The sequence below is a fragment of the Lottia gigantea genome (genome assembly GCF_000327385.1).
Source record: "Lottia gigantea unplaced genomic scaffold LOTGIsca_108, whole genome shotgun sequence".
Lineage (NCBI taxonomy): Eukaryota > Metazoa > Mollusca > Gastropoda > Lottiidae > Lottia > Lottia gigantea.
In genome coordinates this window covers 688,286-710,328 of record NW_008706957.1, presented here as the reverse complement: position 1 = coordinate 710,328, position 22,043 = coordinate 688,286, and the positions used below count along the sequence as shown (strand labels likewise).

At 32.9% G+C, this 22,043-nt stretch overlaps 3 protein-coding genes across 3 annotated transcripts; 2 read left to right on the top strand and 1 right to left on the bottom strand.

Annotated features, from left to right (window-relative positions):
* Window positions 1-4,023: 4,023 nt before the first annotated feature.
* LOTGIDRAFT_204992 (hypothetical protein) lies at window positions 4,024-7,195 on the top strand. The gene is made up of 5 exons (XM_009046913.1): window positions 4,024-4,311; window positions 4,549-4,680; window positions 5,079-5,133; window positions 5,907-6,024; window positions 6,926-7,195. Exons 1-5 carry the CDS (start codon window positions 4,145-4,147, stop codon window positions 7,021-7,023), a joined length of 570 nt encoding a protein of 189 aa, XP_009045161.1. The 5' UTR covers window positions 4,024-4,144; the 3' UTR covers window positions 7,024-7,195.
* A 2,477-nt stretch (window positions 7,196-9,672) lies between these two features.
* Window positions 9,673-13,046, bottom strand: LOTGIDRAFT_171052 (hypothetical protein; the record flags this gene model as incomplete). Its single annotated transcript, XM_009046912.1, has 2 exons — window positions 9,673-9,681; window positions 10,299-13,046. The coding sequence occupies 2 exons, from the start codon at window positions 13,044-13,046 to the stop codon at window positions 9,673-9,675; spliced, it is 2,757 nt and encodes a 918-aa protein (XP_009045160.1).
* Window positions 13,047-14,404: 1,358 nt separating this feature from the next.
* On the top strand, window positions 14,405-16,525 carry LOTGIDRAFT_171051 (hypothetical protein; the record flags this gene model as incomplete). The annotated part of the gene is made up of 4 exons (XM_009046911.1): window positions 14,405-14,501; window positions 14,931-15,099; window positions 15,877-15,969; window positions 16,462-16,525. 4 exons carry the CDS (start codon window positions 14,405-14,407, stop codon window positions 16,523-16,525), a joined length of 423 nt encoding a protein of 140 aa, XP_009045159.1.
* Between the last annotated feature and the right edge of the window lie 5,518 nt (window positions 16,526-22,043).

Below are 22,043 nucleotides of genomic sequence, written 5' to 3'. Positions count from 1 at the left end.
TCACTTAAGAGTACCAAATATGGTATAAATATATCTTCCCTTGAATATTTCTTTTCAGTATAGTACAAAAAAAAAATTATAAGATCTGACTCCCTCCCTCCTTCCACCCACCACCTTATATATCATAGATCTAAAATATCCCTACCTGAAATGGTACCGTGACTAATATCCAGAAGAGTTAAGTATAATGACTATGAAGTACTAATTGTATATGGTTCAGTCTGTCCTAATGTAGTATAATATTGATTAAAACAAACCATAACCATTGATTGATAAACGCCCAACAAACAGTTCACCATATCATAATGCCCACAACGCAATAATTTACTAATAATGACATATTTCCGTCTAATCAGTCCCTAGCTGAAAAGAAAAGGTATTTAACATTATGGACGTTTAATGTTGCCTGACTCTAGAAATGTTAAGTAGTTTTTAAAGAAGAAAAAATGGTATTTAAATATTAGCATGATAGAGTAGCACGAAAACAAGTATTCAATATTCTGTCGTTATGTCATGTCTGTATGAAATCCAATCTGAAATCGAACAGGTTCCAATTCCTGCAATTTTGAGATTATCACGAATGGTCGAGGCTATCGATATGTGCTACTAATTGCGTATTCTTAACGGAACTGAACTTTCGATTGTCCAAGAATAAAGCTTATTTTTTTTAAAATGTCAAACTCTGTGAAATATTAATAATTAATCACAGATAACCTTTTTATAACACTGTTATTGCCACCGACAGTCTTTAAATTCTTTTCTACGATTGTGCTTAAAACCTGGTTAAAAAGGCATAAAGGCAGATCTATATTGATGTATCGTTTCGGTTTTTTTTGCAAGTTACTCATCTTCACATCAATGATCTGATAAAATTTTCATACATCTCTTGTCATTTCATTTCAACCAATCAAATTTATATTCAATAAAAGATTTCCTTATTTTATATGAGGAGTTCAAGGATATTCACTGGTTAAATACTATTGACTTGTATTGTCTAACCATGCATGTATATATATATTGTTTTTGATTGGTTACAAATTGTTCCGATAAGAACGTGATTTAAACAAGAATGTTGTCAGACCTAGATAGAAACGATAGCTACCTTTAAAAAAAAACACGAAACGATTTGCATTATATCGGACTGAACTCATAATGGCCAAACTGGATTTAAAACCATTGAAATTGTGAGCAACTGTGATATTCGGTCGTATGTGTTTATTTTAAAGTGGCAGCCATGAGAATCCATATATAATGTGCGCTCGAGTACTCTTTAAAGGGTACGTAAACTTTAGAATATTGTCTGTGGTCTGTCGGCTTGGTAATGAAAATAAAACGTTAAAACAAAGTTAACGAACCTTAAGTTGAAGTCGGGATTTAGTTCAGGTAAATGCATGTAAACCCTTTTAACAAAATAGTGTACACCTTTCTTACGACAAAATCGATTATTGTTGAACATTGATTTGTATTTATTGAAAGGCGTCTATAGGCCAAGTAAGTCAAAGAATCATTCAATATATCGAAAGGGAAATACGTCTTTGTTAAAAAAAAACGATAAAGTTAAATCATTGTAGATTTGAGTTGAATGAAATAAAGAATTTCGTGAATTGTCTTTTAATACAGTCTAGCACGATTAGAGAAGAAACCCTTTGTTGTTAGGCTTTCCCTTGAGACATTCAATAACAAAATGTATGGTCGGTCGTTCACTTTACATTGTTGTGGTATTGCAAAAGGGTAGGCTTAACATCAAATGTGAGTTTTGGATGACTTTTTGATGATAGCTTTTGGTATTCCCTGCAAGAATTAATTTAAAAAGTAATTCTATGAAACTAGTTGTAAAATCAGAGAGCTGCAATAAAAAACACAAACAAAGCTTATAAAGCCTTCTAAATCTAGTAGAATGGCAAATGACCCCGTGGAAGTTTTGTCTACCAGAATCGATGTCATTGGCGTCATCCATGCAATGTTGGCGACAATCGAGAGTTTCCAGAAGAACACTTTACGATAAGAAACTTCAAATCAGTTCTGAAGTGTGAAATAGAGAATTATAGAATATTTATATTTTTATTATTATCGATTAACCACAATTTAGTCGGAGATTAAAAATCTGTTAATAATAATACTAATAAACTTCCTGTAATAGTAGTAATCTATAAATCTATAACCATCGGCCCAAGTCCGACACTGTTAATATGGATACTAATAAACTTCCTGTAATAGTAGTAATCTATAATTATACAACCCTAGTCCGAATCTTATACTAAAACACTTACTTTACTTATAGTAATCTATAAAATGTACATCTAGAGTCTATCTGTAAATAGTAACACTAATAAACTTTTTGTACTTCTAGTAATCTAAAATCTATAACCTTAGTCCGATTACTCTAATGATACTATTACTAATACAATTGTTATAAATGTATAAACCAATTACTTACTCTATTAATATAATTACTTATACCATTATATCATGGCAGTAATCTATAATCTATAACCGTAGTACAAGTCACTCTGTTGATATCATTTGATCTACTAATTGTAGTAATCTAGAAATATATAACCGTAGTACAAGTCACTCTGTTGATATCATTTGATCTACTAATTGTAGTAATCTGGAAATATATAACCGTAGTACAAGTCACTCTGTTGATATCATTTGGTCTACTTGTAGTAATCTAGACATCTATAACTCTAATGATACTATTACTAATACAATTGCTATAAATGTATAAACCAATTACTTACTCTATTAATATCATTACTTATACCATTATATCATGGCAAGTACTGGCAGTAATCTATAAATCTAGAACCGTAGTACAAGTCACTCTGTTGATATCATTTGATCTATTTGTAGTAATCTAGAAATCTATAACCGTAGTACAAGTCATTCTGTTGATATCATTTGGTCTACTAATTGTAGTAATCTAGAAATCTATAACCGTAGTACAAGTCACTCTGTAAATATCATTTGGTCTACTAATTGTAGTAATCTAGAAATCTATAACCGTAGTACAAGTCACTCTGTTGATATCATTTGGCCTACTAATTGTAGTAATCTAGAAATCTATAACCGTAGTACAAGTCACTCTGTTGATATCATTTGGCCTACTAATTGTAGTAATCTAGAAATCTATAACCGTAGTACAAGTCACTCTGTTGATATCATTTGGTCTACTAATTGTAGTAATCTAGAAATCTATAACCGTAGTACAAGCCACTCTGTTGATAACATTTGGTCTACTAATTGTAGTAATCTAGAAATCTATAACCGTAGTACAAGTCACTCTGTTCATATCATTTGGTCTACTTGTAGTAATTTAGAAACCTATTACCGTAGCACAAGTCACTTTGTTGATATCCTTTGGTCTACTTGTAGTAATCTAGAATTCTATAACCGTAGTACAAGTCATTCTGTTGATATTATTTGGTCTACTAATTGTAGTAATCTATAAATCTAGAACCGTTGATATCATTTGGTGTACTAATTGAAGTAATCTAGATACCTATAATCGTAGTACTCTGTTGATATCATTTGGTCTACTTGTAGTAATCTAGACACATATAATCGTAGTAGGCCTACAAGTCACCCTGTTGATTGGTCTACTTGAAGTTATCTGGAATTCTATAAGCATGATCAGATTCACTCTGTTGATATGTTGTTGTTCTACTTGTCCAGGAGTCGCTCTATTATTAACATTTTGTCTCATTGTAGTAATTTATCAATCTATAACCAAAGTCGGAGTCTATCCTTTATCTTGGCCTATGTTGGAAAACTATCCTGTTCCGAGTCACTGTTAAATGCAGAAATGCAGTAATCTACAAATCTATAAAATTAGTATGATCAATTCAAATAGTCCAGCTAGCATAACAAAAGTTTTCTTTGTTCATAATAAGCAGAGAGTACGTGAATGCATGCCTCCGAGCTTTTAATTGACACGTCTATAATGTGATGTTGAGATTATTGTTGTCTGACATCCTTAAGAAATATGAATTACCTCCCGTTATTTAATAATTCGTGGACTTCCGGTTTGATTGGAAAAATTGCGATGATGAAGAATAACATGTAATTGCATCAAATTGACAATATCACTCTCTACATTGTGCTTTTTTTTCATTCAACAGTTACCTAGACATTATTTCAAATGAGTAGTGACACTGAAAAACCCTCAACGTCGGCAGAAGCTAGTGGAAGCGGATCGAATTCGGCAGGACCCGGTGAGGATGACGATAAAACTGCTGCTTACGAATGCAACATTTGTTTAGATACTGCTCATGATGCAGTTGTTTCAATGTGTGGGCATTTATTTTGGTATGTATCTTAATGTATTTGTGCCCAAAACTGCTGAAAAACTGAAGTGACCAATGAGGAAGTGTTATGTTGTTTTCTTATAACCTCTATATTACCTAAGGTAGCACAACCAATTTTTTTGAACCAAATGTCTACCTTATTGCTGTTCATAAATTATGCATTTTTAGACCATCTACACTCTGATCCTTAAGAATATGGTCCTGTATGATTAATTTGATCGTATTAATTTCTTTTCAGTTGGCCGTGTTTACATCAATGGCTAGAAACAAGACCTCACCGACAGTTATGTCCTGTTTGTAAAGCTGGTATTGGTAAAGACAAAGTTATACCTATTTATGGTAGGGGTAACCCTAACCCACAAGATCCCAGGTATTTTCGATTTATCTGAACTTTGTTAAAAGGATTGTTTGCTTCCTGATAGACATCACAGTACCAATGTCTACAATGTCAATGTGTGTCTCACCAGTCACCAGAATACTGAGGCATGTTTTCTCTGTCCTTAAACATTTTGTATGATTTATGAAAGAAGGTAGAGTTATATATATCTATAGAATTGAGCGATTGGGGTCATGGTGTATTACGTATTCATAGCTTAATATTGTCCAATCAAAATTGGCCCTACTATATTGGTAGCAATGGGTATTGATACGATGGTTGTGCACATAGGCCTACTAACAATGTTGAAAGCACCTATATTTTTCAAGTTCTATCTACAAATACATTTTAAAATACTAGTTTTTTAAAAGCTTTTTGTATTTTGATTTCAGAGAAAAATTACCACCAAGACCTCAAGGTCAACGCCCTGAACCAGAGACTACAGGGGTAAGTTTATCATCAAGTTAGAGATAGGCTTAAAGGGACAGATGCGCATTTCTTTTGACCAATCATACTTACTTCAGAATTTCTCTTAGCTAGGCCAATCAGTATTAATTAGTGTTCACAGCTCACCGTCAAAATTTGAGTCTTCATATCCATCTGTACAGAATTATCTGCGTTAGAATGTTAAAATGAAGTTAAGATACTCTGTGATATATAGAAAAGAACTATATAGAAATAGTGAGTAATATTCCTAATTTGAAGTATTTTTGGAGGAATTATACAAATTTTGTACATTTTTTGTACTTCTTAAGACTATTTATATATTTTCAATACTAATATCAACCTCCCAAAATGGCGCATCTGTCCCTTTAACTTACAGAGTTGAACGAAGAGAAAATCTATCTCTCAACTGTATTGTGGTACAGTGTCGGGAACATGGTCATTAAATTAGAACATGCAGTAATGTCTTGATTTACTCATTAATTGTTGAGCTATGTAAAGATACCAATAGTTATGCCCAATTTGGCTTTTGTCATGGTGAAAATAAGTCATAACCTAGCGATCCTAAAATGGATTGGAGCAACTCCCACAAAGAGTGACAATTTATGTTTGCACCTGCAGAAGTCTGTGTATCACGTCCGAGGAACAGGTAAGGCCAGATTTGTTAGCATAGGGTTTAAGACACGTTTAATCATGCATGTTTTCTTACCTAAAATGATTAAGATTTCGGTTAGTCCAAAACCTGTCCATGCTCATCAAAATGATTCTTTTTTCAGGGTTTTCCAGGCTTTGGTTTTGGCGATGCAGGGTTTCAGTTTTCTTTTGGTATTGGTGCCTTTCCATTTGGTATTTTTACTTCATCTTTTAATATGTCTGATAATCGACCAGGACCTCGTAAGTTTTGTTTTATATTTCAATTTATTGTTTGCAATTTTATGTCAAAAAGCTCATTTACTATGATTGCTGGATAAGTCAAAGGAAAGATAGCTAAATTTATTCATTTCACAATTTGAGGGAGGAGAGTTGTTTTCTGTATTGTTCTTACTCTCTATGCTATTAGAAAGTGTCGGCTGCGACAACGAATATGTATATCATGGACACTGATTGTGTTGTTTTGCACCCTTCCAATTTTCGGTCAGAATCAGTCTTGCCATTCCATTGAAATTAAGCATTTTATGAAGTAAATATTACAAAGACCTAAGCTTATAAATATGTTATGCTTACCTCTTCTGATAGCGATTTCATAATATTGTATTGTGTTCCTATATTTAAAAGCATCTGACACAAAATGGGAATGATGAAAATGGAAGCCATAAATGACCACAGAACACATTAAAAAGTTTGAGTTCTCTTGCCCATTTTATTTCGAAATCTGAATTTAAAGATGGGTTTCCTTATTTTTAAGTGTCAAATTAAGCAAAATATTTGATTAATGAATTCTCATGTATTCTTAATCATATCATTATTTTCTTATAAGGAACAGTTTTAACCAATCATAAATGTCCATGTATGTACAGTCTGGATAAACAAAATAAGACTTTTTGACCATTCTTGATGGATTACTCATTGGAATTCTGCTGGTTATTCTCATCAAATTTAGCTAATTATGAATTAATTATGGGCAAACTGGTATTTTTCCAAGCCATTAGAACATCTCTACTTTCTATTCATATAAGTATTAGCAGATTCATTTTCATAAATAAAAATAAGGGAACCCATCTTTAAGTTTTTGTGAAACCAGCATCTTGCAGTTATGTTGTTATATTATTATAATTGTATTACTATTCTATTATAGCCCCACCTGGTTCAGCTCAACATACTGAAGAACAGTTTTTATCCAGGATCTTTCTCTGGGTGGCCATAATCTTTATTTTCTGGTTAATTGTTGCTTAAATACTATCTTTAGTTTCCTGAATGATTGACTGAATAGGTGAAAGATTATTTTATTACAGTGAAAACTAATTTTAAATCAAACGCAATTTTAAAGACTAGAAATACAATGGAAACTAATATATACCATTGACATTGATATAGTAATACATAAGCTTATACGGACAGTTTTATGATAATAACTATGATTTTGTTATATTTCGTGGTAACTTTTTTCATATATATTTATGTCAAAATTTTATTCAAAAGAAACTAATTGAAAAGTAACTGAAAAGCTATTTTTATGAGATACTATGTTTTTTGCGAAGATAGTGTAAACAATGTTATCTAAACAAAATATTTTATGGCATAATGTGATACTTCGTATAAACTCAAATCTCAATACTTGTATAATAAAAGCGATTCAAAACATGGTTTCAAATACAAGTTCCACTGAAACACTAAGAAGGCATAATAATCTATCTGTTTTAACGCCTCTTGAAGTGGTTGATATGACTAATATGAAATGTAGTCATTTATTTTATGTTAATAGCTCAGTAGGTTTGGCTGGATCCAATTTTAAATTCCAAGGGAGATAACTGTATATAGACATATGACTAAGTTTCCTATTAGTTTATCTGTTATATTTTACCCGTTCTAGTGACTAGTTAAACTGAATATGTTTATTTTTAACTCTAAGAAGTATTTAAAGTGGCTATCCCAGGTGTTTTGACTAATTAATTTAACCTCTATAATACAATATGATTCTAAGCAGTGTGTACATAGTTCTACAGTGTATTCTTTAGTGTCAATTGGATATAAAGGGATTGTAAAGAGGTTTTCTTAAATTTGTATGTGTATCTTGGAAACTGATAGCATCAATTTGCTCATTCCAATTTTCAATCAGTCGTCTGTGGTTCCTGCAATTCCACTAAAACTAAGTGTTTGATGACATCACTTATCACCAAATAGGCTTGTATAACATAGATCTTTAATGCTATTTATCTTCAATCTTTAAATGTATTTTCATTACCCACGCATCTTGATTATTTGTTATTGATAAAATGAATTGAATACAGGTTTATTGTTTGATCTATAGATTGTTTCATCCCTAAATATCAGATCTTTAAAAGTGGTTAAGCAAAACTTTCATGATAAAAAAAAATACAGCAAGATTTTTTAAGTTTCAGATAAGTTAAGTTTTCTGTGTATAATTTTCATGAATTACAGCAATTTTTTTTTAACATTGAGAAAATCATAATGCCCCTTAAAAGCTAATCAATTGAAGAATTACCTTTAATATACTCTAGTCCACTTGCAAAGTTTATCAACCTATTGATTTGTGGTGAAAATGTCAAAATATTGTTAGTTATATACATATATAGCAGATAAGAGGTTATTGTTCTGTTATTTGAACCAAATTTGCTCAGATTTAAAGGGATTGTAAAGAGTTTTTATAAAATTAAAAAAAAAAATTTCTGGGACACTGATAGCATCAATTTGCGCCATTTCAATTTCAACCAGACATCTGTGGTTCCTGCAATTCCACTAAAACTTAGTATTTGATGACGTCATTAAATGCAAAATATGTTTTATGGTGCAAATTGTTACTATCAGTGTCGCCGATACACGTGAAAAAATAAAACCTTTTTACAATCCCTTTAAAATATAACATGTATGTATTATTAATTAATGTAAATGAATTTTAATAAAGAATAAACTAATATATAATGTTGTAAGACTATGTATAATTTGTGTATGTTATTGGTGATTTGTGTAAATATTATTAAATTGTAAATAAATGTTGATCTAATATGAATATTCACATATTGATATTTCTTAAATTTGATATGTTTGCATCTTTTTGCACCCATGGTAATATGGGTGCTATCACACCATAGTAATCACCATTTGAGTATGGTTGCAAATAAAACTAGCATTCATAAGTATCCAACTCCACTTTCAGTTTCATGCCACTCATGGCCACTCTCATTATTTGCTGGTAAACACTGTAGAATCTAATGCTTACTTAATTATCCTTTAATGAAACTGTGTTGTCATGAGAAAAGTTCATATATGAGTGCCTTGCCACATATAGAAACAGAGTTTGTGTTCCTTTGAATGATAGAATGATGTTACCCCTTTAACTTTCTGCTGTCTTAGCAATATAATGCTAGAATTTTAATATATTGTCTGTGGCCATGTCTATCCTCGGTTAGCCAGTTTGTCTGTCTTTCGGTTGGGCTGTCAGTGGTAAACATTTCCTTGTAAACACTCTAGAGTCTACAGTTTTAGACCAGTTTTGATAATCTCAAATTACATAAAAAGACATTATATATTACAAAAAAATTTTATATAAAAAATATATTTACAATAAAGTTTGCATATTCATATACAAATCTATTATGTAAAATGCATTGATATATTTCTTCCATTTGAATATAATTTTCTATTTTGACCACCATGTTGATATTATACTATCCTACTGTGATTTTCCAAATAGTCTTTATAGAGTTTATATAATTATTTCATATCTTGTTAATTCAGAAATTTGGTAATTCTGTGGAATTGTTTTATATTGGTGGAATTTCTGGAAATACTGATAAGTTCAGGTCGACTGTTGAAGCACATGTATAAAACATATCCTTCAGTTGAATCTTTCGTCTGAATATATTATATTATCTGAAAAGAAATATAAATATATAAATTAATGAAATATTACCATACTATATAACAATTGAAATATTACCGTATTATATAACAATTCAAATATTACCATACTATATAACAATTGAAATATTACTGTATTATATAACAATTGAAATATTACCATACTATATAACAATTGAAATATTACAATACTATATAACAATTGAAATATTACCATATTATATAACAATTGAAATATTACCATGCAATATAACAATTAAAATATTACCGTATTATATAACAATTGAAATATTACCATGCTGTATAACAATTGAAAGATTACCGTATTATATAACAATTAAAATATTACCATATTATATAACAATTAAAATATTACCATATTATATAACAATTAAAATATTACCATGCTATATAACAATTGAAATATTACCATATTATATAACAATTGAAATATTACCATATTATATAACAATTGAAATATTACCGTATTATATAACAATTAAAATATTACCATGCTGTATAACAATTGAAATATTACCGTATTATATAATAATTGATATTTTCCCATTAATATATTACAATTAAACTAGACTTTTAATTAAATTGCATAACATATAAATGATTCTTACCAACTTTTTCTGTGCACCGTAAATTTTCTCAATGTTTTCTTTTGCATTTTTCTTTTTCTGTTTTCTCATCCTCTTGTTTCTCTTGTTTTCTTCTTTTGTCGCCATTTTAGATTCTCCTTGGGCGTGATCCAATGCGCTTACTTTTGCGCTTCGTTGATTTTTTGTGTGAGTTATGTATTCTTTAAATGCTTTCAACTTTTGTCTGAAACCTGTCTTCTTATCTGTGGTTTTCTCAGACACACATTGGTTATTACCAATCGTTACTTCATCATCACCTTCCATTTGAAGTCTCTCAGCATCACTTGCCCTTTCAAGTCTCTTAGCATGACGTTCTGTTTCATGTATTTTGGCATCTTCTAGTTTAATAGTATCGAAGTTCTTGTGGTAATCTTTTGAGACTGAACTCGCCAGGAATATGGAGTAATCTGTCTTTTTAATATTATTTCTTATTTCTTTTTTTGTTTCAAATTTCAGCCCTTGTATTGAATTGTTGTTTCGACTTTTACTATACTGTTTGCTAATGCCTTTAGACCTTTGTTTTCCATTCATTAGATCTTCATCTGTATCACTTAGGATTGAAATACTGTAGTCCATTGGGAAGCACGAAACATAATTTCTGGGTTTATAAATAGTATTTAGCAAATCATCCTTTTCTGTCTGAGGATTGATCCTTCGGGCTCTCAATCTCTTCTTTTTGACGTTCTTTGGAGACGCTGTTGGAGTTTGTTGCTTTCTCGTTTGGTGAAACTGAATCTTCTTTGGAGTATTGGTTATTGTTCTTTGGAACTTTTTTGAAGACCGACCTGAGGCTTGAGGATTGATCTTCAGAGAATCATTCCCTTGTTTTTGGGATATAGATGGATGTAACTTTCGTGTCATTTGAGTTGCACTTTGGACAGTCTTATAAGGGGCATGTGACTCTTTTGAAGATTTAATTGCTGAGAATCGTTGACTGCTGAGTGATCTTTGTCTTGTTTCCAAAAGGCGGACACTTCTGTCCCTGTTGGTAAGAGGTTGTTCTGTGGTACCATTCTTTAAATATTTTTGTAAAATTTCTTGTATGACCGTGTTCTGCCTTGGACTTTTGTAGAACTGTCTCTCCCATTCATTGACATTGTCCATTTCTTCGTTGAAGCTTCTGTTTCCTATCGGCTGATGCCGTTCTCTGGTGTCGTTCTTCAAATACTTCTGTAAAATATTTTCTATGGTAGCATTTTTTTTCGGACTTTCATTGAAGCTGTGTGTGTTTTGACCTTTATTATATGCTGAAAATATTATGGCCCTCTTCTCTTGTCTAGCTTCATCTAATCTATTGACATCATTGATGGTATCTAGCAGTCTAATACACCTCTGTTTAACCTTTTCTATGTAAGCATCAATATCAACATCAGCATTAACTTCAGCTCTACTTTCAACAAGTCTTTTTACCTTTTCCCAGTAAGATTCTATACACTTTACTTCTTCATGAGGACTTTCAGTACTCTGTCTATTGGTTGTGTTCTGGTCTGTGTTGTTTTGTGAACACAATAACAATCCCTTGTCTGGCCATGCTTCTGGCGCTCTTGTTAATCTATCATTATTTTGAAAGTCTTCTGCTTTTTGTTTTGTTTTCGATTGTAAACTATTAGTTCGCCTAGCTCGAAATAAAGCTCTTGTACTTTCTCCTCGTCGTGTACTTTCTTCCTTTGTTATACTTTGTTCTGTTTTAGTACTTTCATTCACAATGCGACCTTTGTCATTGCTTGTACTTTCTTCCCTCCCTGTATTGTGTTCCCTACTTCCTTTGCTTGTCAGACCGGCTTTTCTCCGCGTACTTTCTTCCTGTCTTGTACTTTCATTTATTCGTATACTATCCTCCTTTCTTGTACTTTCATTCCTTCTAATACTTTCATCCTTTGTACCTTCGTCCAAACTTTCATCTTGTCTCCTGCTTGTGCTTTTTTCGCTTGTACTCTTTGTACTTTCTTCCTTTCTGTTACTGTCTCCCTTTCTTGTCCTTGTTTCCTTTGTACTTTTCCCATCTGCTTCATGAATTAAGTTTCTGGGAGCTGATTTTTCTACTTGTGACATGAAGACTTTCTTTACTGCATATTTAGAAATAAATTCCTTTATTTGAGCATTTTCTTCTTCCCCTCTTTTCTTTTCTTCTTCCTGATCCACATTTTTACTCTTGAATCCATGTTTTGCTAGATACTCCTTTAATTCTGCTGCTTTAGATGGTTCAAGCTTTTCCAATTTTCTCCATCGCCTCTCAATCGCAGAAGACATTTTAGACTCTCCATTCAAAGTGACCTTTGTTTTAGTATCATTTGCTTTTTGCTCAGCAATACCTGTATCTGTTTCTTTGGCTGCAGAGCGATCTGTTGATATAGTTGAAGTTGAATCAGAACTCCCTGTTTCACTAAACTCAACAATTGGACTTACTCTAAAAGTTTCATCATTCCATACTCTTTCTATGGAGGCTCTATCGATGCTATTTCTCTTCTCTTGGCATTGTTTCTGTTGCCCTACGGCATTTTTTCGACTATTTCTTTTTTCTAGTAGTCTGTCCTCTTCATATAGCCATGATAAGTCTAATTTAGGAATACAGACACCATTTACAATAGTATAAGGTAATTCCTCTACGGCATATCCTTTATTTTTATCAGACATTCGCCCTATATTCTCGCAACTATCCTTCACAAAAGGTTTTGACGTGTCGATAATGTCGACACTCCCCTGAATGCAACACCAACATCCCACCGACATCCTGTAGCTATAATTAGTAAATTGTTTACCTGGGTAAACTTCTCAAACAGTTCTCTACGAAAATTTAACAATTCTCTTCACTTAATGTGAAAAAATCTTCGAAAATTGCTGAAAATTGTTGAGCGCTGTTATATGGTTTCTGTTTGTCTTCGCGACATTATCCAGAATAATTAAGATCGTCTATGACGTCATAAAGCTTTTTACGACGCTAACTTCATTGTTTTAAACGGAGCTGATTTTTTATACGCAAATATATACCAAAGTAACAAGTTTTGGTCTGTTGGAATTTGACATACCAATAAACTACCAATTTTCTTATCATTCAGCTACGTCATTTGATTAAAAATCCGACGTCCAATTCATATTCGCTTATAACAAGATATAGTTTACGTCTGAATATTCTGATTCTACTGCTGTATAGGCCTATCGGATTTTCGTTTTGAAGAGTGTTACTTTTAAAGCAAAGCCATAATGTGATATAAAAAACATATCTGTGTGTAGTCAACCACCCAAATGCATCAAACATCCTAAAAGGAAGTTAACAGATGAGCGTAAATGTTTTTGTTTGTTTTTTTGCGTGTATGGATTTTGCATTGAAGCGACTGTCGGCTTTTGTCATATTTCCCGTTTCTTAAGATTTTGTTTTTATAATTGTGTTGAAAGTATGCAAACGTCAAAATTTTAATATTTCGTTTTGTGAAAATCTAAGGTTTATGGTGTCGCGCCTTTCTTTACTTCCGGTTGAGGCTTGTGGGATTAAACAAAATTTCCATGTGAGAGTATAAAATGAGGAATTTAACATTCTTTGTCCAGATGTATTGCTCCTGGGTCAATTATGTGACCAACGTGATATGAATAATGGGTGTTTACAAGAATATTTAAAATATCAATATTACATTATAATATATTGACAATATAATCTATAATGATAAATGGTTTAATCAATTCGGCATTTCTTCTTTGAACAGTTTTTTTTTTGTGAACAGACTTTACCTTATCAAACTATAAAAAAAGATAAAAACTTCGTTTCAATCGTATGAAACTAATGAAGATAGATAATATCATCTGATATTCACCCGTAATAACCGTCTAGCTGTTTATTGTCTCTTCTAACCGATTCACGATTTTTCCGTGTCAACCCTCCGACCTATAACATCGTCTGGGACAACTGTATTCAACGAGGCAAGGTTAATTAACTTATTGGTTAAAAGGAAAACTAACCATGATAATAAATGTTTTGTTTTGGGTTTTTGTCGCGCTTTTGTTAGCATTGTACAAGCAGTGATAAAAAATAATTCTAATTATCACTAAGACAAAAAAAAAAAATTGGAAAAAGAAAACAAAGTCCACGGGGAATTATGGTTATCTACGTACTTCTACCCATAGGGTCTGAGAATCGATGTGCAGTAACGCCTACGAAGTTATATAAAATATTAAAAAAGTGTGCCGGATCAGGTAAAGACTGGTGGGGCCTCAGATCTTTCAATTTTATCCTAAAAATGTTTCATTGGAAATCTTGACGGAACGTTTTTGATTCTGGCACCTGGTATTTCAATTAACCACATTTCAATATTTCACCTGATGAAATGTTTGAAAAAAACAATTCGTTTATCATCAAAGGCAGTCGAAGTTCGCCCTACGTTTTTGCCCTACAAAACAGACAACAGTTCAATAGTAAATCTATAATCTATAGACCTACATGTTAATTGGGCTGCTAAATGTCGTCATATTATTCTGTAGGCTTGGCACAGATGTGGACATTCACGATGTTTTTCTGGATTTTTTTCAATTTCATTATTTCATGATACAGACCAAAGATGAAACGGACAGGTTGGATTTTAATCGTTCCTGTGCTCGTTGCTTTTGTACATTTTTGTCCATCAGTGAATGGATTTATTCTGAAAAATGACGTTGGTGGATGTAAACCATGTCCTGCTGTTCCAAATTGTGCACCACTATCAAGAAAATATTGTGTTGTAAAGAGGAGACCATGTGGATGTTGTGATGAATGTGCTGGAAGACATAAGGATCCTTGTGATCGCTATTCAGTTCCGTGAGTATACTGACGTAGGTGTCGTTTGGTAAAGGGGTGGGGTTCTTGGGTGTATACAACATCCAATATGCTGCAGTCGCAGGGGTATTGAATAACCAAATAGACGAGATGCTGGTACAGAGTTTTTGGTGGGAAGGGACAGATAGTGGGTATTCCATCTATTCGCTACTTCAGACGGATTTATTTGAACAGGATAAATTTCGAATCAAATACTCTTTCACACATCATTAGAAGTTACTGGAGTGCGTTTTCAGATAAGATGATGAACAAAATTAAATAGATTTCATTTCCAAGGTGGTCTTTTGTTTGGCATGTATAAGTCTTGTAACCGAGACAACGTTGCCCATGCTCTTGCTGTAGACCTATTACTGCAAGCTGAGTGTACGGAAAATCACATCTGGATCCAACTGTTCGGCAAAAATTCCGATGTTAATATTGTTTTAAAATGAAGAACAGTGATGAGTGTGTCAATTTTGGATGATTTTATGGTCAAATAGATAAGTGGGTTTTCAAACCCTCCGCCTCCCCCACAACCGAACCGGCATCTTATCACGAACACGGGTTTTGACATTGTCTTAGGAGGTATGATGAATGGGGGCGTGGTTTGGACATGAATAACCCCACCCCAGTTATTATTATTTTTTATATATATATGCTCTTCTGCTTTTGTATTTGGGATAAGGGCCCGTGGACTTGGTCCAACCACTCCCTATGATAGTTAAGCCACATGGTAACACTTATCACCAATTATGATCAATAGTATGTTTCTAATTTCAGATGTGACGACCAGTTTGAATGTGTAAATGATAAAGGCTATGGTTTAAAACATATTGAAAATGATTTAGATTTTCACGGTGTTTGCAGGTTCAGGTAAATAAGTCTCTGTATACTTAATAAATTACAACAGTTGATAATGAAATTGTTTCTTACATTTACACTTAGTCACTTGGAATTCGACCTCCAACACCATGGACTGTCAATGTGTTCAAATTTCTTTTTTTAAGTACTGTTGAAGTGCTATTAGTTTAAACATCTCTTTGCTCTCTTATTGTCAGCATCCAAATTACAAACAGTGACAAGCTCAACATTACCACCAACCAGCTCTTTCACAAGTTAGAGCCCTGTTGTATATCAACGATATCCTTAAGCTCTGATCTCCCAGAATCCGTGAGTATTCTACTGAGCAGCACCACCGACAGGGAGGATTCAACCTTTGCGAGCTCTGCCATATATTATAATGTCAGCATTGACTCACAAGCAATATTGTTACTGCTGATATCGTCGGATTTTGAGCTGTGAATTTTACATGTATATCGATATGATAACAGTTATCTATTATCTATTAATTATTCTCTATTTCAGAGCAAGAAAGGGCCAGTTTCCATATATATCTCGAAGATCCAGGCCATATATTATTAAAGGATAAGTGTCACTTGAAATTCAGATTTGAGAAATAAAACTTAATTCTTCTTTTGTCATTGACCTTGAATGGAAATTCTACCAAAACTAAGGAATCTGTCATGTTGATGCTTGAAGAGTGTCGGCTCCATTTTGATTAAAATGCAGATCTAAACGTTTCGTTTATGACTTTCATGTGTGGTAGACTCCATTTACCATCCCTTATCTGACGAAATAATTATCAACTACATGTTTTAGATGTTAAATACTAAACAATTGCATACTCTGCTCAATCAAAGATATACTAACTAAATAGGAGTAATTCTGTTATATTCACAGTTAAAATTAGTATTCAAAGCCGACATTTATTATTTTTTTTATTGGTAATCATGGCAACTTTACCCGATCAACAGTTGGAAAACAATTCGTAAGACCATGGATGACATTGTCTTCCTTAAGTGTCATTTAGCAATTGGGCAATAAATAACTAAACACAATTTTATGGCAATTATAAGCAATGAAAAAGACGGAAGAACCATTGTCGAAACGTCGCAAGATATTTTATTAAGTAATTGTTATCCATATATTTGTGTCAAGTTATTCATGGATGACACTAAACGAAAACCAAGATCTGCATTTTAGACACAGAGCTCTGTCTCTTCAAAACATTTGTCATAGTGAAAAAATGGCCTCTGCCCCCTGCTCCCCGTCAACCCCCCTTGAAAATTTTGTGGTCATCTCTCGGCCCCTTCACCTAATGTTTCCTACATACGCCACTGAAAAGTGATAGAAATAATCTTATAAATTAAGTTACTTTTTTAACATTTTTCGTAATATCCAGTATTAGTATAGTATCTAGATAAGTCGAAAAGGAATCTTTACCATAGAGATAAAAAAAGTTTAAAAGGTAACAATTGAGGATAAAACTGGACACTAAAGATCAATATAGGTTCAAGTATGTGGACAATGGTCGTATTTGTTTAGTTTATCCCTGCTCTACCAGGTCTACCACTAACATAGATTATTTACAATTCGATACAATTTGGTCCAATCGTTACAACCTATGTTCCTTACCCTTTAAACATGAATTTTTAGTTGAACTCAAATCACGTTCTGATCTCACGACGTCAACATTGCCAGGGAGAGGGGTATGATCGTCGTTGTCATAGTAATACGTGCAGGTAGTCGTGTCTTGAAGTCAGTGCTAGCAGCGAATGGTAGAGAAACGACGTTAACGTGATTGTAGCCAAACAGACCGATTTACCACTAAATATACATTCACGGATTATACAACTTAAATTAGTTCTTTAATATACTTCTCTTTAGTTTTTATTTTGATTTTGAACTGAAAGGAATATCACAAAAGACCGGGGATTCAAAATGGTTCGGAAAAGTGTGATTTCTGTCTTAACCATTGGCCTTTATTTATGTGGTAAGTGCAAAGTTTTCCTGCATGTCCTATATTCATAGTTTAATAGTTCTATAATATATTTGTTTTAGTAATGATGGAAAAGAGAGGGACTTGTTCCACACCTGTCATATTAGAGAATTTGAAAGATGGCATCCAAAAAAACTAAAACTAAAATAGTATTACTGTACATAAAGATTTAAAAGCTATTAAAATTGTTATGCAATATATTATGCCATGCACAAAATATGGTATATATTTTTTATTCTATTTCGACAGAGTCATTTGTACAAGAATGAAAAAGATAGGTTCTAAATAGACAACCTTGCGTTACACCTGAACAAGTATCAAATTGACATCAAGTCGTCATACAGGTTCTGCTATTATGCAAATATCCTTTTTGGTTTGCTGAACTATAGAAAAATCTAAATTGTATTTGTTACATATACCTGGATCATTGATTCAGTTAATAAAATTTGGTCCACGAAGTTTTAAACTTCGAGTTGTGAAATAGGAAAAAGGTTTGAATATGTTTGATTTTCTAGCCATTTTATTTGAACAAGGCAATTCTTTTCTCGCGAATTGAATACATTTACGTTATTCCACGTAAACCATTCAAATATCAACATGCGGACGCCCAACAAAACATGAGGGCTTTATTTATTAAAAAAGACGCGGTATATTTCGCTGTTCTTTCTAATGTCAAATGTGTGAGTTGAAAAAGAAAGGTAATAATGTGAATTTTAACCACGAGCTCGTTTTTGGACTTAAAGGCATGCATAATAACTTTGACACGGCATGATCATGAGGTTTTGCAACAAACAGGCGTTAATATTAAAACTCAATGCTATTAATGTAAGTAGCTTAAACAAACATTATAATAAGCAGAAAAAATATTCTCGCTATGAGTTGGAAATGTTATATAATCACAAAGTTTAAGGCAAACCCAAAAGTGGATCAACTTCAACCAATCCCATGTACAGTTTCAGATGGAGATGAAATATGACTTTTTGGTATCTCTTGTATTAAATTTACAGAAGATTTTTTTTCATTGGAAATTAGGGCCTATATTTTGAACTCTTTTTATGGCTTAATGTATCGATAATCAATTAAATCAAGAGGTACCAGAGTAAGTTACCCCATTTTCCACCAAGTACAAGAATAGCCCCGACCCTCACCCCCAAAAAAGGCCCATTGAATCAATAATTCATCACAGATCAATTGAATTGTCTACAAAGTGAAACTTTAAAATACTCCAATAGTTTGAAAATGTTGATTTTAGCCTTATCATTCTCCCTTCCATTTAAAGAAGCAATATTCCCCTAGAAGCAATATTCCACTAGATAGTTAAAAGCGCGAATTGAGCTTTGACGTTATATGAAATTTTGTATGATGGTGGTCTATAAGCCAGAGGTGACTATAGGATTACTTGCCTAAAGATGGTGTACATACAAATGAAGTAAATTACCGATTGACCATTACTATTAATTAAATTTGACTTGTCCTGTGAAGCTACAAGTTGTGTCAATAAGGAAAGAAGAACAATATTTAGTTTGGTATTACTACTTGTATTACTATGGCTTTGCTGGCTTAAAATATAGGCTTTGACCAACGTCACCAAAACCAATCGCCTCCAAGAGTGGCGCAATCGTCAAACTAATAATATGGTGATTGAAAAATTACATTACATTTATTCTTTCTCAATTTTTAACCTTTTCTTACTGACCAAAATCTGCAACCCTCTTTTCTTGGTGTTCCTCACATAAGACATCATTATGACCCCAACGTTGATGTTTCTTGGTGACTCATAAATATATAGTTGCTCTTTTGTGACTCCATCAAAACACAGAGATATCTTTGTTTCTTGGTGAATCATCAAATCAGTTGATGTCTCATGATTACTTATCACTTCTTGCTGTCTCTTGGTGAATCATCAAATCAGTTGATGTCTCTTGGTTAGTTATCACTTTTTGCTGTCTCTTGGTGAATCATCAAATCAGTTGACGTCTCTTGGCTACTTATCATTCCTCGCTGTTTCTTGGTGAATCATCAAATCAGTTGATGTCTCTTGGTTACTTATCATTCCTCGCTGTTTCTTGGTGAAGCATCAAATCAGTTGATGTCTCTTAGTTACTATCACTTCTTGATGTCTCTTGGTGAATCATCAAATCCGTTGGTGTCTCTTAGTTACTATCACTTCATGCTATCTCCTGGTGAATCGTAAAATAAATTGATGTCTCTTGGTTGCTATCACTTATTGATGTCTCTTGGTGAATCATCAAATCCGTTGATGTCTCTTAGTTACTATCACTCCTTGCTGTCTCTTGGTGAATCGTCAAATCAGTTAATCCGTGCTATTGTATGTTTGTTATTTCAATAAAAAACATAGCAGGTTCACTATGAAATGAGTGTCTATTTTCGTACTTATATTGGCATTTGACAAGAGGAGATCCCAGCGTGTTGTTTAGTAAGATTTCAATCGATGGGGAAGTCTGATGTCTCAATTTGGATCAATGAAGCTAATTGTTGACAATTGAGAATCTATACAAATTGGGCGATAGTTATGTTTGTCATTGTGATCAGATCTATAGGTGTCTGGTGTTTATCTTGTACAATACACACTTTATCAATTTTCGCATTGGATGGCTCTTTGTAATCTTTTGCACTTACAAGCTTTTGACTGTAGTTCATTTAGGTAACTATTTCACTTAGTTATTTTCAAGCGTGAATACTTGACCTTTTCGTACATGAATCAAACCCGAGTTTTTGTCAAAATTATAAAAATATTCATTTAGATGTTGCGTTTCGTTATTTTATGAGAGTCATTACACTCACCACCTATGATCTCACAATCTGTTTAAACCAATAGCGTCTTAATTAAGACATCATTAAAAAATCACTGATAAAAATGGGCTGATGATTTCAATCAATGTTGATCAATGAATACCCAATAATTCCTGTCGAGACAAAGCTTTTATCGAACAGAAGATTTGATTTGTGAAAAATTCTATCGACCTAAAAATCGTTTTACATGAAATTTGTCTTATGGGTCAATCGCGTTTCGATCTGTACTTTAATCAGATTGACTTAATTGAACTTTCGGAGAAAAAATAAACATACCATAACTATGGACAATGATGGCTGAAGTTCTCTGGATTTGGAGAAGCCACGCCTAAAACATTTTGAAAATGGAGGGCTTTAAAATCTTGCATTCCATGCATTTGAGGATTTCTTCCTCTATCAAGTGAATAATGGACCTTCCTCTACTACAGGTCCCATTTTGCCTCTTACTTCATGTTTTCTCCATTTTTCTTCTTTTTGAGTCTTTTGAGCCCCTCCACCCTTTGGAACCGCCGATGTTTGTGGACTTGTTTTAACGCTGAAACATAGTGTCGCTTGGTGTCTCACTGGGACAAATCGTCTTTCTGTAGATGTAAAGGTCATTTCTTTACCAAAATAAGTCCAGATTGTAGAAATATTTGAAATTTTAACTAATGGTCACTTAACTTGCTTTCAAAGGAATACCACAAATGTTTCAAAATCTGTTTGTTTGTAAATATAAATAGCGGTGAAAAGGTACGACCGGCACGTTCAGTTGTAGAAGTAACCATCTTGTTTCAGTCACTGACACTTGTGGTATGATATAATCCGAAAATAGTTTTTAGTCATTATATTACAATCAACTGCATGAATCTTAGATGCGTACTTGAATATGGGGTATATAATGACAAAGAAAAACAATATATATATAGTAAGCACAAAAAGTCCAACAATGGCCTTATGAAACTTAGATCACAAGACTAGAAATAGGACACTAGCAATTCGAGAACGAATTACATCCTGTCAAGCAATGTAGTAGGGTGAAAAGTGAAAAACCCTTCAATTTGTTATGTAGAAAGACATATTCTTCTATTTTTTGAGGAATATCTCAAACTTCTGCCAACCGATGTCTTGTGTTGGTTAGGCATAGTACTTGTCTAGCTTTGTCTGAGGTCATCGAAATATTAGTGAAAAATCAAACGATGTATTGGGAAAGGAAAGTTAAACAGTGATCCTTTCTTTTCGTCCTTTAACAACCGTAAGGCATAAAAACAGTTTTATTCCCCCTCGTGATGAATGTATATTGGTACTGATAGTG

Bases quoted from the DNA above. Each gene is read 5' to 3' on its own strand.
- LOTGIDRAFT_204992 (XM_009046913.1), top strand. From the start codon at position 4,145: ATGAGTAGTGACACTGAAAAACCCTCAACGTCGGCAGAAGCTAGTGGA. The intron at 5,134-5,906 runs GTAAGTTTATCA...TTCTTTTTTCAG, and splicing joins CTGAACCAGAGACTACAGGG to GGTTTTCCAGGCTTTGGTTT. The intron at 6,025-6,925 runs GTAAGTTTTGTT...ATTCTATTATAG, and splicing joins TGATAATCGACCAGGACCTC to CCCCACCTGGTTCAGCTCAA.